The sequence below is a fragment of the Sminthopsis crassicaudata genome, chromosome 3 (genome assembly GCF_048593235.1).
Source record: "Sminthopsis crassicaudata isolate SCR6 chromosome 3, ASM4859323v1, whole genome shotgun sequence".
Taxonomy (NCBI): domain Eukaryota; kingdom Metazoa; phylum Chordata; class Mammalia; order Dasyuromorphia; family Dasyuridae; genus Sminthopsis; species Sminthopsis crassicaudata.
In genome coordinates this window covers 458,377,802-458,394,977 of record NC_133619.1, presented here as the reverse complement: position 1 = coordinate 458,394,977, position 17,176 = coordinate 458,377,802, and the positions used below count along the sequence as shown (strand labels likewise).

Here is a 17,176-nt window from a genome sequence, read left to right as displayed (position 1 = left end):
ATCCATTACCCGGTCTCTAAGCAAATAAGTCCATGTGCCCCATGAAACTCATTCTGGGATGAATGCCAGATGTGGGAATGTGGACAAACAGTGAACAGGCTTCCAACCTGACAGTTGGGAGGTAGGATGACACACCTTCTGAGGGAGCCAATCTGCTGGGTAAAATGTTTCAGTGATGTCCGAACTATAGTATATAATAAAAGGTCATCAGAGAAGGGGGAATATTTGAATTTATTGGGTTGATGAAAAGGCCCAAAGAAAAGTTCCATTGCTGATCTTTGAAGAAAAACATCAGGCATCATTCTAACCACAGCAAAGGCACCTGAAAAATTCTGTTTAGATCCACAAATTAAGAGTGGACATTGCTATTTTTTTCATTGTTTTGATTTCAAACTCAAGATTGATTATCTCATAGTTGAAAAACATGACATCTATTTTAGCTGACTCCAGTGAATCTATGAGGACTGACAGGAATACTTATGTTGGGTGAGTAATTTTGACATTTTTGGATTTGTTCTGATTAGATGAGCACTCTTTAGGTGTTATATTAAATTCAATTCTGAATATTGGCCTGTGTTACTATTTAAACTCCTTAACTTTAAAGCTTAGGCAGTGGAAATAACATTTATAACATGAAAGGAAAAAAAGAAATGCAACTGTCTTACCAATAACATTTTTATTTAAATCAGATTTCTGCACATTGATTTATCTAAGAAATTGGGGCAATATAAATCATGGAAACATTGTTAAAGCTTTAACCAACTCCCCTAAGTGAAGAAATTCAAAGTCAAGCCTGAAGTGCACTCCAGAGAGTTCATTCTTCAACTCAGGAGACAATTGGCTGAACCTGGGACATAATTAAAGGTGCCTCCCAGTGCCCCAGGGAGGTCTGACTGTTTCCAGCAGCCTATTATGGAACAACCTCACCAGCTTGGTGATTGACTTTGCATAAAATTTGCTTCAAAAATTTCATGTCACACAACTGTAGGGTAAGCATAAATCTATGGAAACTGTTGGCATATTTAGCTTAGGTGTTATCCCCAAGTTCACAGAAAGCTGTGGATCATTAATCTTTATCAAGCTTTAGGCATTTGTAAAAGTACTCCTTGATTCATTGTGGTGTGTATGGAATTTCTTTCATCTTAACTTCAGTTCACTCTAGTATTTCAACAAAAAGAATCACTTGCCCATCCTTAGCAGAGGTGGGCCCCTGCGGTGTTCATTCCTACAAGAGAGACAGATAGAGACTGAGAGAGAGAGACAGAGACACAGAGAAAGAAACAGAGAGATGGAGAGACAGAGACAGATAGTGACAGAGGCAAAGAGATACAGAGAGATAGAGAGAAAGAGAGGGAGGGAGAGAGGAAGAGAGAGGGAAAGAGGGAAGGAAAGAGGGAGAGAGGGATAGGGAGGGGTGGAAAAAGAGGGAAGGAAGAAAGAAGGGAGAAGGAGGGAGGAAGGGAGGAAGTAGGGAGAGAGAGAGGGGGGGGGAGGAGAGAGGAAGAGAAAGAATGAAAAAATGATGAAGACAAAGAGACCATGAAAAGGAAAGACTTTATCCATTGACTACTTCCCTGTTGGGCCTTTTCTTTGGCTGTATTTTCTAAAGTCTGGCAATGCTGTGTAGTTTATGAAACTTTGGGGAGAGGTTTGCATTTATTCTTTTCTGTATTAGAGAGAAGCAGCAAAGGGAAAATCCAAAATGTACAAAAGTGTCCATAAAGCAAACAAAGAAATCTAACAAAGTAAACACTAGTCATTTTTTATATTTATTCACTTATTTGTTTGTTTACTTACTTAAAAATTTTTTTGCTATATTTTGTGATAATGAACTGGTAATCTTTTAAAATTCCCTGCCCCTCTGCCTAAGTCTTCCCTTACTTTCCCCCCATCTTTCTCTTTTAACAAAGAAAAGTAGTTAAAACCAACCAACCTCAATTTTCATGTATACAACATTCCATATCCATAGTACTCTCCCGCCCTCCCCCATCTCTCCAAAGAAACAAAGGTGTTACATTTCTCCTCAAGGGACAAGATTAGTCATATCACACAGCTTCTTTTTACTGCTTTTTCAGTTAAATTACTGCAGTCATTGTGTACATTGCTTACCTTGTTCTGTTTACCCTGCATGGATTCATATATATATATACACACACACACACATATATATATATATATTTTGCTTCTCCAAACCTTCCTTTATATATATTTTTTCCATCCTTCTCTTATAACAAAGAAAAGTAGTTAGGTAAAACCAACCAACATAACTGATTATGAATGCAACATTCCACAGCCATAGTTCCTCACTTCTCTAATGAAAGAGGATTCACATTTCTCAATTTCTTCTCCAGAGCCAAGATTCATCATAATTATATCACACTTAGCTTTATCTCATTGCTTTTTCAGTTAAATTATTGTACTTGTTATATACATAATTTTCTGATTCTGTTTACTTCACTTTGTATGAAGTCTTTGAAGTCTTTCTTTGTTTCTCCATATTCTTCCTAGTTATTTTTTCTTTCTTCTTTAACAGTATTTTGTTTTTTCAAATACATGTAAATGATGAGGTTTAGGTTTGGGATACCCAAATGAAATTAGGGTTTCTGGTGGTAATGTCTAGTGGTAGGTTCAGGGTTCAGGGAATCAAATGGAGAGGTCTGGCTCCCCTGCACCCCTCAGGATTTGGGGCAGAGGTAGGGAGTATTGGGGAACTTCCTTCTGGTGGAGCAGTTCTCCGTAAAGGAATTTGCAACCTAGATTGATAAAAGAGGTTTATTATGGGGATTGGAAGTAAGATTAAATTCTGATTAAGGAAATAGGTGAGGGTAAAGAGAAGATTGCACTGGAAACAGTATTCCAGTGGGAAGAGACCCTTAGCATGCCAAGCATAGGACTGGCATGTTTGGAACCTCTGCAAAGAGAGGATTTTAATTTGGCTCTTTTTATAATGAGAGATTTAGCTAAAGGGGGCCCGTGGGTGGAGTCCCAAGTTGGCTCAGATACGGTGGGGGCTGGGACAAGCCCAGACTTCCTATTGGAATTCAAAGGGGTGCTTTTGACCAGGATTTGTGAATCAAAAATGCAGGCTTAATGCATCCGCCAGGTGGGGCTGGGAGTAATCTGAATCACAAATCAATCTGAAAGGATCACAAATCAATTTCTTAAAGGGACCACAACCCACTTCACAAAGATAGTTTTCAACATTCACCTTTGTAAAAACCTTGTGTTCCAAGGAGAAAAAAATACAAGAAAGAAAAACCAAACAAGTAAACAATAACAACAATAACAAAAGGTAAAAATACTATGCTTTGATCCACATTTGGTTTCTCTAGTTTTCTCTGGATTTGGATGGTTCTTTCCATCACAAACCTATTGAAATTATCTTATTCATCATTTTAACACACAATGTTTCATTACATTTGTATACTACAGCATGTTCAGCCATTCCTCATTTTATGGGTACTCTCTTTGTGTCTAGTTCTTTGCTGCTCTTTATTCATACATACACACACAGCATCACACATTTTAGAAAGACAAGAAAGAAGTTTCATGCTGTATCACAGAAGAAATGGAGTTCTAGATGAATTTTTATTACAGTAAATGATGGCATGGATATTTGGAGATTCTTGGGAAGCTCCTTCTTCTTCTAGACATGACTTAGATAAGAATTTCCTGACAGAGAAAAGGATGTGTGTTTTTGTTTTTTTGTTTTTTTGTTTTTTTCTGGGAAGTTTTGCTTTATCCCTTTTCTGGGATAGATTTAATCTGACTAGGGTAATTTGGAAGCTTATTCTTGAAAGCCAGAAACATGGACTTGATAAATGATTGAGAATATTTGTTGATCTCTTAACAATAATCACCATAATAATATTCCAATGCTTCAAAGATATCAATGTGAGCTCTCCTCTCCACATATGACTTAGTGGTTTTCAGGAATTTCTGGGGTCACCCCAATGGTGAGCCTCTCTGAACTTAGAAGAACCCTCAAATAACAGACATTTGGAAAATCTAGGTGGAACATTAGTCAGAGCACTGGGCATAGAATCAAGAAAACCTGAGTTGACGTCCTGCCTCAGATGCTTAATAGCTGGGTGGCCCTGTATAAGTCACTTAACTACATCTGGTTGCCTCAGTTTCTTCATCTCTAATAGGGGGATATTAATAACATTTATCTCCCAGGGTTGTTAGCACAATGTCTAGTGTATTGTGAATGCCTTGTAAATATTAGGTAGTATAAGGATGATGATGATATAGTATTGCTCCCACTCCCTGTGTGGTTGTGTTATGTATTCAGTTATCTGATTCTTAGTTCAAGTCCTCATCCTTATTTAAAAAGGAATTGACATAAATAACAAAGAAGGGAATCCATAGCAAAACATTCTCTGAACCCTCACAAAAGGAGTTACTTACAGGAAGATTATATACTAATTCTTCTTTTTAAATCCCTTTGGTTCCTCAATATGGCAGGAAAGGCATGCAGTCATTTCAGAAGGCTATAGCGGTAAATATTTCTAGTATACAGTCATCTGCCTCTGGGCATTTCTTTCTGGGAAGTCTCCTCCAGTATACTGGAGAGTAGCCAATTGCTTTCACCTTGGCTCTAGAGGTTGTGATCCATCTGTGACTCTGCTGTTGAGGGATGTCCTAGCTTCAGAGTTCCATATGGTCTCTCCACCCTAATTTCATCTCCATAAAATGATTCCATAGCTCCATTTACTCCCATGTTCACTTGATTCTTATTCTATACTCATGTTATCCTCTTTTTAAACATCCTGCCTTGTGGCACACTCCCCACCAATTAGAGTCCTTGCTTGTCCAAAGACCTCAAGGAAATATAGACCTGAAAACCTCTTCTGTTGAGCAATATCTCTTGCTGAAGTCTTAGTGACATGCCCATTAAAGGGAGGAGAGAACACATTTATTAGGCAGCCACTATGTGCCAGGTACTGTGCTAAATGCTTTACAAATATTATCTTATTTGATCATCACTATAACCTATACAATAAGTACTAAAAGAAATGCAAAAAATCTATTATAATTTTAATATCTTATTAAAGATATACATACATATATGTGTGTGTGTTTGTGTGTGTGTGTGTGTGTGTGTGTGTGTGTAATATAGTTTGCTGTCAGGCCCATAGCCTAAGTCTTTTCAGCTGACATAGTATAATAACATAGAGCTGACATTTGTATCACATTTTGAGATTTTCCAGGTTTTAATATATTTTATCTGATTTGATGTCATAAGAATTTTATAAGGTCATTAATGCTGTGTTGTTATTCCCATTTGATAAGTGAGAAAACTGAGGCCTTAAAAATTTAAGTGCCTAGGCAGGGTTATATAGTTAATAACTGACAAAAAACAAGATTTTGATCCCAGTCCTTTGAATCTAAACAAGACCCTATTTCACTATACCATAGTAATTCTTAGATTCTATTTAAAGTATACAGAAAAATTTCAACTCAAGAAAGCAGTCATTGGGAATGAGAGAAATTAGTATAACAGGAGCAGATGGAAGAAACATATACATTTATATGAGTTTGGGGAAAAAGTACTGTGAAGAAATTATTTTTTGCCCCTTAGGAAAGGCGAATAGCCCCCCAAGGAGGTGATGCTTGAATATCTGAAGGCTCTGTTCTGATAACACTAGTACAATATGTAAAATGATATTTTTCTCTACCTAGGGATGGCTAATTAACCAAGTGCTAGTCTATTATACTACCTGGCTAGATTTTATTCTACTTCATTCCCTGAAGGAAAAGCTAGAACCAATAGATAGATTGAAAAGAGGAATTTCTGAAAGTCTGAAAGGAGGATTCTTGGGAAAGATGTCCTCAGATGGGTTCAAGTCTAGAAAAAATAAGAATGATTTTTTCTGAAACTATGTTAGACAGACCAAATTTTGATTTGACATTAAAGTTAGGATCAGAAATCTGTAATCTGGAAATCTGCTTCTTTCTAGGATTTTTGTGTGTTATTGGCTTTCTGTTAGTTTGATATCTTAGCAAAAATTCCTTTTGAAAAATCATAATCCTGCATTCATTGACTGAAGAAAGGGGGATTTTTTTTTTTTTAATACTTCAGTAAGGATAGAAAGGGAGGAGTCCTAATGACTAGCCAAGACAAAGAGGATTCACTAAAAGAATCCCAGATAAATGAGGAATTTAACCAGATAAGGAATGGGAATCCAGAGTAGAATCACCTACAATTATGAACCTCTGTCCCCTCTTTTCTGATATAAGGCTTCACAGAGATCAATAGTAGATCCTGCAGTTTTTTCTTTAACAAGTAATGGGATACTTGTCTTTTTTGCTCTTCTTTTTCCATTTAAATAACTGTGGAAATAAAGGAAATGCATGGTGATGAGAGAGGCTCTTTACTTAAAGGAAAAGAAGTTAAAGAAGAAGGGCCTGTGGGGAGAGGCCAATCAGTGGTAATCAGGAGAGAAAAGGATTTAGGAGGGAGTTTTATTTTTTTCCCCTCAATTTTGAAATAGAAGATGACATCAAAAGATTGAGTGACCCTTTTAAAATTCACTGGCTTGATCTGAGAAATACAACATTAGGTGGCTATAATACAGATCAAGAAGAAATGGTGGGAAAGAAAGAAATAAAATACTCACACTTCTTTGCCTGCTTTTTTCCCCCTGCCTTCCACACCATTTAGGGACTAGAAGCAATAGCCAGGATGGGACTTATGAGAAAGGGCCTGCACTAGGAAGTTAGTTAAAATATTTTCAACTATAAGAAATTCTGGAGAAATATATGCATATTAGAGGCTAATGGTTCTTCATTCTGAGAATTTTCTCTTAGGTTTTCTGCTTGAGAACTGTAAGCCAAAATAATGAAAGAAACACACAAAGTGTATTGGAGCACTTTGAGTTAACTCATGGATAGCTGTTGACTTTCCTCCTTTGTCATCCAAAAAAAATTCTCCACAGAAACCAAGGGCAGATCCTAAATATTAGGAGATTTGCCTCTGGAGAATATTTGATTTGAACTTCAGTTATAAATAGGACAGGGAGCAGATTTCCCTTGTTGTATGTTAAGAAAAGTATATATAGTCAACTTGATTATTCGAAGCTGATTTTTTGATAATCCCTGTGTAATGATTCAAATTGAATGCTAATAAAAGAGGATCATGAATCTGGAGCTGGAAGGGACCTTATCCTTTCATTTTACAGGGGCATCAAGGTGGCACCAGAATTAGAATAGTAGATCTGGACTCAAGAAGACCTGAGTTCAAATCTGGTATCAAACATTGATTAGGTGTATAGTCCTAGGCAAGTCACTTAACTCCTATCTACCTGTTTCTTCAAATGTAAAATGAAGATAATGATTGCACCTACCTCCTATGTTTTGTTGGTAGTATCACAAAATAATATTTGTGAAGTGTCACAATGTCCAAAATATAGTTTAAGCTTAATCAGTGTTTATTCCTTTCCCTATAAATGAGGAGATCATCAACCTCTACCAGGAGATATTAAGTATTTTTTCCTGTGTGAGAACTGTATGCCAAAGTAATGAGAAAAACCCACTAAATATATATATATATATATATATATTTTCCCACTAAATATATATAAAACCCACTAAAACCCACTAAATATATATATATACATAAAAGAGCCCTTTCGATCAACTCATGTATAGCTGTTGACCTTCCTCCTTTGCCATCCAAGAAAATTTTCTATAGAAGTCAAAGGTGGATCCTAAATATTAGGAGATTGGCCTCTGGAGGATAATATTTGATTTGAACTTCAGTTATAAATAGGACAGTGAACAGATTTCCCTTGTTGTATATTGAGAAAAGTATATGATTTGATTATTCAAAAGCTGACTCTCCTAAATGTGCATTATCCACTCTTCTTTGTTTCTTTTTTTTTTTGGGGGGGGGTTGGCATCTCTTTATCTTGTGATTTCATTTTTGGATTTCTTTCTAGGAACTCTTTCCCCAGAGAATGAGCAGGGGAAATCTGGAAAAGTGGAGCAATCAGTTTTGCTTCCTGCAGGCTGCTATGAAATTATTGACTCAGGTGAAGTTTGTGTTTATTTAGGTGTGAATAGTTGGTAAAAATCAGGTAGCATCTGTGATGAGTCAGAACTGAAACTGTGATTTACAAAAACTCAAGAGGTAGAAATAACACTATGTGCAATAAGTCATTAAAAGGTAAAGTGAAATAGAAAGGAAGTTATGGTTTGGGTTACAGCTGAGATGAAAGCAGATAGGGAAGGTGGAGAGACTTGAAGACTGTGTTCTGAAGTCAACATTTGATCTAGGAAAAGATTGAAGTACTAAGGGAAGGTGAGTTATATGGTGAAATCAAGTATTAACTATTATCTTAATTTTTTTTTTTTTTTTTTTTTTTTTACAATTGGAGATATTAGGATAGCATCCCTTATTTCTTGACTCATTATTTTATATTTAGACATTTGGTCATTCAGTATATAATCTCCTCTGCTTCTGTTTATCTCTCTATCTCTGTCTTTCTTTGTATAGTTTCCCTTTCTCTTTTCTGCATCTTTGTCTCTGTCTTGTGGCTCTTTCTGTCTCTCCATGTGCCTGTCTCTGTCCCTCTGCCTCTGCCTCTCCATCTCTCTGTCTCTGTTTTCTTTGTCTCCCTATCTGTCTCTTTCTTCAATCTTTCTTTCTCTCTCTCCTCTCTGCCTGACTCTTACACACACACACACACACACACACACATTCACACACACATACACATACACATATACATCTATTTAGAGCTTCTGATCTCTTATTAGAAAGATGCTCCTAGGACAAAAGATTTGCTGCTTTTCATTTTTCTGCTTCTTATCTGGCCCTTGTTTTTTTGTTTTTTTTTTTTTTTTGTTATTATTATTTCCATTCTTTATTCCTTCTCCTGGGTTTTTTTTTTCCTTTTATACTTCCAGTTGTTTATGACAAATAGACTTTCTGACTTTGTTTTTTATCTATGTCATCTTTTCCCCCATCTTTTTTATTCTCCATTTCTCCTCATTATTCTTTTATCTCTCAAGAACTATGTATGCTGTTATTAATTACTCAATAAACATTCATTAAGCATCTACAGTGTCAGGCATTGTGAACACTGAGGATTCAAAAACAAAAACAAAAATAAGGCTTGTCTTCAAGGAGCTTAGAGTCAGTCAGAAGAGACAAGAATATATGTAAGTATATTCACACTATAAACAAGAAGATTTTGTAGGGAGAGACTACTAGTTTTGGGAGACTCAGCAAAGGCCTCATGAAGAATCTTTTCTTGCCCTTCCAAACCAGTTTTCCTTTTTACTTCTAAGATTATCCTTATTCATTTGTTTCATCTTGGTTATGATCCTTTACTGCTATAATACTTTGGGGCCTACAGCTAGTCAAAGAATAAAGAATAGCTCCTTCAATTATGACTATTGACAAAATGAATGAAAAAGCATCTCTCTCTCTCTCTTTTTTTTTTTTTTTGAGAAGATTCCACATAAGCTGCAACTTTTAAAATTTCTTGTGTTGGGGTGAGGGGAAGGATCAGACTTCAGGAATCTCAACAAATAATCTGATCCCAACTCAATGTTTGTGAGAGATGAGAGATGACAATATGCATATAAACCATATTGGGAAACCAACATGATTATATTTCATGATATATTTCAATATATTTTTTCTCTTTTGTTTGGGAATTATCCCCTGACTTTTTCTACATTAATTCTCCTTTTCCTCCCCCAGAAATAAGTTTGTCCATGTTAAAAACCCTCACCTGGATTCTATGGATGAAGATATTCTTTACCATTTGGATTTAGGAACAAAGACACATAACTTTCCAGCCATGTTTGGTGATGTAAAGGTAAATAATATATCTAGAATACTAGGAAATACTGATTTGCTACTTCACATTTTAACTTATGTTACCTGAATGTCACATTTAGTACTAAAAGAATAAGTCAGGATCCTTATAGGCGCTGAAGCCAATTTCATTTTCTGAAGTTATTCCAAATTTATCCAGTAATAGAACAATCCTTTTCCATCCCCAATGAGACATAAAAACTCCCAAGGTAATTTAAATACAAGTATATATGTATGGGTTATTCTTACCCAGGAACATAGGAAATAGTACTAAACCTCAAGAGTGCTCAGAGTTTGGGAATTGACAAAAGCATTGAGGGTCTAGTAGATCATTATTTCAGGTCTAAAATTATAAGTGTATCTGAATTCCCATAATGCTCAAATCATTAACCCCTATGTTATCAAACTAATAGAGAAAAATAAAACTTAATTTTACTTTTTAAAAAATATAATGACTCAGATGACATTATTTAGATTTGTTGCTTTTCCAAGAAATTTGCCATCCACCAATACAAACACCCATCTTTATTATGTTAAAAGCAATTGTCTTGAAACCTGGGCCTTTGGTGGAGAGAAGCAGACATAGTTTGGGGACAGGATCACTAAGACTACACAGTGATTCGGGGATATAAAAGGAGGAAAGTAGGGGAAGAATCACATCATACCTTTTGCTGAAACAAAAACTGTTGTGCTCATTCAAAATCAGCCCTGAGCTCTCCCATCTTCCTTCCATTATCACCAAGGCAACATGGAAAGATAGGCTGGCTCACTGACAACTGTGTCCTTTCCTCCTCCCCCCTCTCAAACATGCCCTTCAAGCTGTATATTGCCCTTTTATGATATCTGTTTGGTAGACTATTTTCTATAAAATGTAATGAATTTCTCACCTATTGTCCTTGATGCTTAAGCTAAGTTCTGTTGATCTAGGTTGTTCTTAATGATGCTTCTCACTAGATTTCCCTTGAATGAAGATATCCCTGGAGCATGATAACTGTGATTTTCTCTAGGCATTGCATTCTTCTAAGGATGGCCTTAGTGGGGAAGAATTATAAGCAGGAACATAAATTAAACAATTAAATGAATGGATAATGCAGTATAGCTGTGTAGTGCTTATTTTCAATTTCATTTTCATTTCATCAATATCTTAATTGTTCCTCAAAATATCCTTATGATATTATTATAATCTTGAACAGAGTTGGGAACTGAGGCTCACAGAGGCTACCCAACACTTATTCAAGAAGACAAGGCTAATGAAGGACAGAACTAGAAGCAGAATGCCCACCTCTTATCACAACCTAGCACATAAATAGTAGCACCCTAACTCTCATCTTGCTAAAACCATGTGGTCTATGACACTAGAACACAAATGTTATTACTGGATGTTAAGGGTCCAAACTTTGGATGTTGTCTTGGTTTCATAGCTAAAAATAGCTCAGGCTCTTTTTCAGGGGTATGGCAAAATGGGAAGATTATTACATTTAGACTCAAAGAATCTGAACCTGAATCTTGCTTATGTGAGCTCAGGCAACACAGTTCCCCTTCATGGAGCTCATTTTCTTTGTCTATAAAACAAGGAAAGGATAATTTCTAAGGCTGGTTCCAATTCAGAATACATAGTTCTTTGCTTGAGAAAGATCTTTTCTGTGTACCATTTGTTTCACCTGTAATAATTCTTCTATAAAGCTCTTGAAAGTTTGCAAAAATTTTTTTTCAAAACCACCCTATGGAGTAGTTATTACAAGGATTATTATTACACCAATTTTGAAAAGGAAACATCCTCTGAAAGGTTACTTGCCTCGTTTGTGGTGTTATAGACAGCAAGGACCTGAGATAGAATTAGAACTCAGGGTTTCCTGATTGTAAGAATAAGTAAATCACCAATCTTTCTGCTATACCATGCTGTCATACATTATAGGACCTGGGCTAAACCCTAAGTGCCACATCATCAGCATCTAAGAGTTTGATCTCAGCATTCCCTCTATTCACCCTGATACAGGAAGGAGGCTTTAGGAGACTGCTAGGAGGCAAATAGAGGACTGGGCCTGGAATAAAAAACACTCAAGTTTAATCCACCCTCAAACACTTACCAGCTATGTGACCTCAGCAAGTGGCTTAACTTCTCTGAGCCTTGGTCTCTTTATCACCATCTACCTCCATACCTCCAGGATTGTTGTGAGGGAAAAAGTATGATAACATTTGTAAAGCATTTTGTAAACCTTAAAATGCTACATAAGCTATTATTATTATTACTACTACATAATACTACATGAGTAGCTAAATATATATGTATATATATACATATATATATATAGTAAGTGCTACATAAATGGCTATTATTATTATTATTGTTATTATTATTATTATTGTTATTGCTATTGACCTTACTGCTTCCATACACCAAAGCTTGAATTCTCACCTGTGTGCTCCATTATATGGATTTCCCAATGACTAAGACATTTTTTTTTACCTGTGTCACTTCCATATAATCAAAGAACCTTCTATTATAATACATATTATATAGTTTATACATTTAGTTTATAATAGAAAAGAGCAAACTGGAGTAATGGAATCAGGATTCAAGTCACGTCTCTGGCATCTATCTGTATGTCTGTGGGTGAGTTACTTAAACTTTCAATGCCACAGGGAAACTCAGAATCTAACCTGGAGAATGGCATTGGTTGGCACTGGTAGAGGGTTTTTCCTTATCAATAGTTCCCAAATCTGTTCTATGATACCAATGAAATCACAGGTCTGGTCAAAAAGCATTAAACTGAATTGTTATATTGCAGTAGGGAAGCAAAGGAGATTTTCAAAATATAGCTACCTGTTGGACCTGAAGCTTTGGTTGGAGAAGCTATAGGCAGATGAAAGGAGAAAATGAAAGAATCTTTTTAGTATTAACTGGAACCTATAGGTAGAGCCATAATTAGAGCAGAGTGGTGAGAACTTTGTCCCAGCAAGCTGAATTTAGAGTGTCTTGATATCCCTTGCTGTCCTTCAGCAGCATGTTTGCCACAAAATTTAACTCATAGTTAGCAAGAACAAGAAGTTAAAATCAGATACTATCAGGTAGTGAGCTGGGAGGATTTATTCTCCCATTTTAGCCTTCTTCCTTCTGCAGCCTACCCATTTGGCAATCTACCTAGTATCAATCTTGTACCTCTCTTCCAGGGTCTCTATCATTCTTCTTTCCATAAGTATGTATCATATTCCTTCTCCTTTTGTGAATTTGTGCTGCTCTAACTCTGGCTGGAAAAACCAACCGTCGGATTCATGTTTAGAAATGCTTTTCTTTCATCATTCTTTTTCCTTATAGAGATGCTTTGACATTTTGTAGGGTCAATTTATTGATTGCTTGACTTTAAATTTCATAGCAGCAGTCCTACTTGAGATAAAAAATTATTCTAGAAAATATAAACAATATAGACACAAAAATAATTCAAAGCTTTTCCAATCCTAATAGATACACAGATATATAGCGCTATCTTCAGCCGTATCAGTACAACTGGACAAGAGGAAGCAGTAAATTGAGTTCAAATCTTGGGATTGACACTTAACTGCCTGTGTAACGTTGGACAAATCATGTCAACTCTAAGAACCTAGTCTCCTCATGTGCAAAATGAGTGGTTTGGAGCATATAATCTCTAAAGTCCAGTTAAACTTTAAAAATTGTGTTCTATAATACTATAACAAAAGCACAACCAATTTTGAGCCTCGGAAACCCTACAGTTTAAGAAATTATTTCCTTCAATCTTCACAATTATCAACTCTTTGAATTAAGTAGTCATCCACACTGAAGTCTATGGTCAATAGTGTATTGTCCTGTTGGACCATATTCCTGTATTACAAAAAACAAAGCAAAAATCTAAAAATGATGGATTTTTGATTGTAAAGATGCTAAGGTACATTCAAAATAAAACAGGATATTAGAAACTGATATGATATGTTAGAAAGGAAGAGATCATAGAAGTGAGGCAAAGCCTTAGACAACAAGTATCCCAAATTCATCTAGTTTCCTAGTGTTGCAGGAACTGCCAAGCCAAGGTCTGGGGATCAAAGGGATTTTCATTTCAGCTAATCAACATACTTATGAATTCTTGACATGGATGAGCTAGTTCAATTGGAAAACTTCCCTTAAGATCCATCTATATATTTATAGAGAATTTACTATTTGCTGAGCACTCTTTTAAACACCATAATTAAGAGTTCCCACTGGAGTTAGCATTAAAGTCAATTTTATTAAAATAAAATGACATTAAATGATATTAAAATAAAAAATTTCTTGAGAGTAGGGATTGTTTCATTTTTTTGTTTTTTTATATAGTGTTTACCATAGTCCCTGGTTCATAGTAGTCTCTTAATAAATGGTTATCTATTGATATAACAGATTCAACAGGTTCCACCAAAATAAAAACCAAAAAACAAACAAACAAACAAACAAAAAACAAAAAAAATTGTCTAAATAGATGGTCTTTGTTTCAAATAGCCAAAGGGATTTCAGTTAAATTATAGGTGCTAATCAAAGAACAACCTTTCACAATATCAAACCAATATTGGCCTTTTTAGCTCTGTCTGTATAAAATGTCATCCTTGTTAATAATATTATCTACAAAATCAAAGCAAATGTCTGTGAGTGTCTGTCTATGAACTCATAGAAAGTTTTGTTTTTAAAATGCTGGTGAGATCGCTACCATAAGCATAATTTTGTAATCTTCCCAGATGTTTTTAGGCAACTTCATAGACTTATAAGGTAAAAAGGTGAATTTCTGATTCATGTGCTACTTTGAAACTTTGATAAATCTGTGATCTTGTCCTTCACATAATAAAAATAGCAACTCATCAATGCTTACCATCCTTTGTTCCCTTTGTCTCTGTTTTCCTTTTTTTTGTTGTTGTTGTTTCTGTTTTCCAATAAATTCTCCCCAGGAAGTCCATGCCATGTGGCATAGAGGAGAAGTTCCTTTAGATCTCTTGACATTTCCTAGATGCCAATGGAACACATGGTTAATCCTATGTAAGTTACAGAAAACTTGGTGAGAGACCCACATAAGCCAAATTGCCCCCAAGACATTGAACATAAAGCTGGAAGAATAATAAATATGTGAAAAAGCACACTTACAATTTAGAATGATGCAATAAGCCTATGAGACCTGTAAAATAGGAAACTTAATTTTAGATATTTCTTTCTTTTTTAAAAAATAAATACTGAGGATGAGATATAGTATATCTTATACTAAAAGCTAAGTCAATTTTATCAGTAACTTTTCTTGTTTTCTCTACACATTCGTTTTTCTGGAGTGAACAAGGACAAATGAAAAAAGTCATTTGAGGCTTTGACTGATTAGTGACCATCAAGGTCAATGTTGGTGGTCTCCAGCCATGTTCAGCTTCCCACTTAAGCAGTTAATTGAAAATCAGATCTATAGTTGAAATGCTAGTGCCTCTGATTTAGGACTTTGGTTTTAAGGATTGTCAGTACAAAGTCTTATCTAAGCTTTTTCTGTCTGACCATATCATCTTTATGGCTCCAGCAACATCCAGTAATGCCTGTTGATTGTAGCAATAGCTATAGTTCAAAGGAGAAATCAAACCACAAACTATTCTAATATCTGTTTGGGTTTCATGATCAATACAAATCATAGTAATTTACATTCACTGGTATTAGACAATGAGTTTATTTAGAAACTATCACACTTTGCAAAAAAATAGCCTGCATACATTTAGATCTCAAGCCAACTCTTGGCTTTTCATGATAACAGAGGAGGAAATTGAATGATAATCCACAGATAACTCAAAACCTCAACTTAGCTCATGGTTTTACTTCTTTTTCTACCCAGTCTTTAAATCTAAATTGAGTTACAGATGATTACAACTACTACTCCACTGGTAAATAAGCCAAAGAATTACAAAAATGGCTCCATGGAGATCAGCAAAAGAGAATAGTAGTAGCAGTAAGAGCAGTAGCAGCAGCAGCAGCAATAACTGTAGTAGCAATAGTCGTAGTAGTAGTAGTAGTGGTAGTAGTAGTAGTAGTAGTAGTAGTAGTAGTAGTAGTAGTAGTAGTGGTAGTAGTAGTAGTAGTAGTAGTAGTAGTAGTAGTAGTAGTAGATAGGAGCACATCATGCAACTAGACTATCTAAAAGCTTAAGAAAATAATGTTAAAATCTCCAACACTGACTAATATTTAAGGAGTTTCCATAAGGGGTGAGTCCCATCTTAGGCACTAGAAAAGCAAGAAAAAAATGAACAACTGATCCTACTTATAAGGAACTTATGTTTCATTAGGGGATAAGACAAATAAACAAGTAAATAAATGTAAAACAATTTGAAGCTGAGATCAAGAATAACTAAATAAACTGGGAAAGTTCCTTAAGGACAAGAGTTCTAAAACTTGTGGACACCTCAGAATAATTTTTTAAAGTACATAACCTAAAATATGTAGGGCTACAAATAAAATAAATTTTATTGAAATATATTTATCCATTTTTAAAAATCCAAGGTCTTTTTTTTTAAAAAGGTATATATGAGGTGAGCTTTAAAAGAAGGTAGGGATTCTAAGAAACTGAGGAAAACATTATGTAGATTTGGGGGATGGGAAAAGGTATAGAAATGAGAGATAGAATTCTGAATTCAAGGAAAAACAATTAACCAATTTCATTGTAACCTAGAATACATGAAAGTGAATAAAAGAAATTAAGTCAGGAAATGTAAATTTGAAGCTAGAATATGAAAAGTTTTATCAATGTGGAGAATTCATAACTTATCCTAGAAGTTAGAGAGAGGTGACATGGTCAGATCTGGCTTTATGAAGAACATTTTGACAACTCTGTGGAGGATGGATTAGAGAAAAAAGAAAAATTAGGAGACAATTTCAATAGTGTTAAATAAGAGTTGATGAGAGCCTAACTAAATATAATAGTCATTTGAGTGGAGAGAATAAGATGATGTAAGAAGATGATGTCAGGGTAGAATTTGTAGGTGTTGGCAACCATTCAGATATGGAGGTAAGATAGTGAAGAATCAAAGATTATTAGAGTTTGCAAATCTAGGAGATCAAAATAATAATAGTAGTAGCTAACATTTATAGAATATGTCAAAGTTTACAAAAAATTTATGTATAATATACAATGTATATAATATACATATGTGTGTTATCTTATATTAACCTCATGACAACTCTGTGAGGTAGATACCATTATTTTCCCCATTTTACAAATAAGGAAAATGAGGCTGAGAAAAGTTAAGTGCCTTGCCCAGGATCACATAACTTAAAAGTATTTGAGACAAGATTTGCATATGGGTCTTCCAGCCTAGGTGCAGTTAAGTGTAGAGGGAGAATGTATT

The 17,176-nt window shown here is 35.2% G+C and overlaps 1 protein-coding gene across 2 annotated transcripts in view; it reads left to right on the top strand.

Moving 5' to 3' along the window:
- Nucleotides 1-329: 329 nt before the first annotated feature.
- The window catches only part of UPP2 (uridine phosphorylase 2), a 42,746-nt gene continuing 25,899 nt past the window's right edge, over nt 330-17,176 (top strand). The window contains exons 1-2 of one of the 2 annotated variants that reach the window (XM_074297421.1): nt 330-486; nt 9,716-9,833. In XM_074297421.1, coding sequence (XP_074153522.1) covers nt 425-486; nt 9,716-9,833 — 180 coding nt within the window. In that variant the 5' untranslated portion in view covers nt 330-424. Of the gene's footprint in view, nt 487-8,147; nt 8,306-9,715; nt 9,834-17,176 lie in introns of those variants that run through there. The other variant, XM_074297422.1, reaches the window with a different exon arrangement.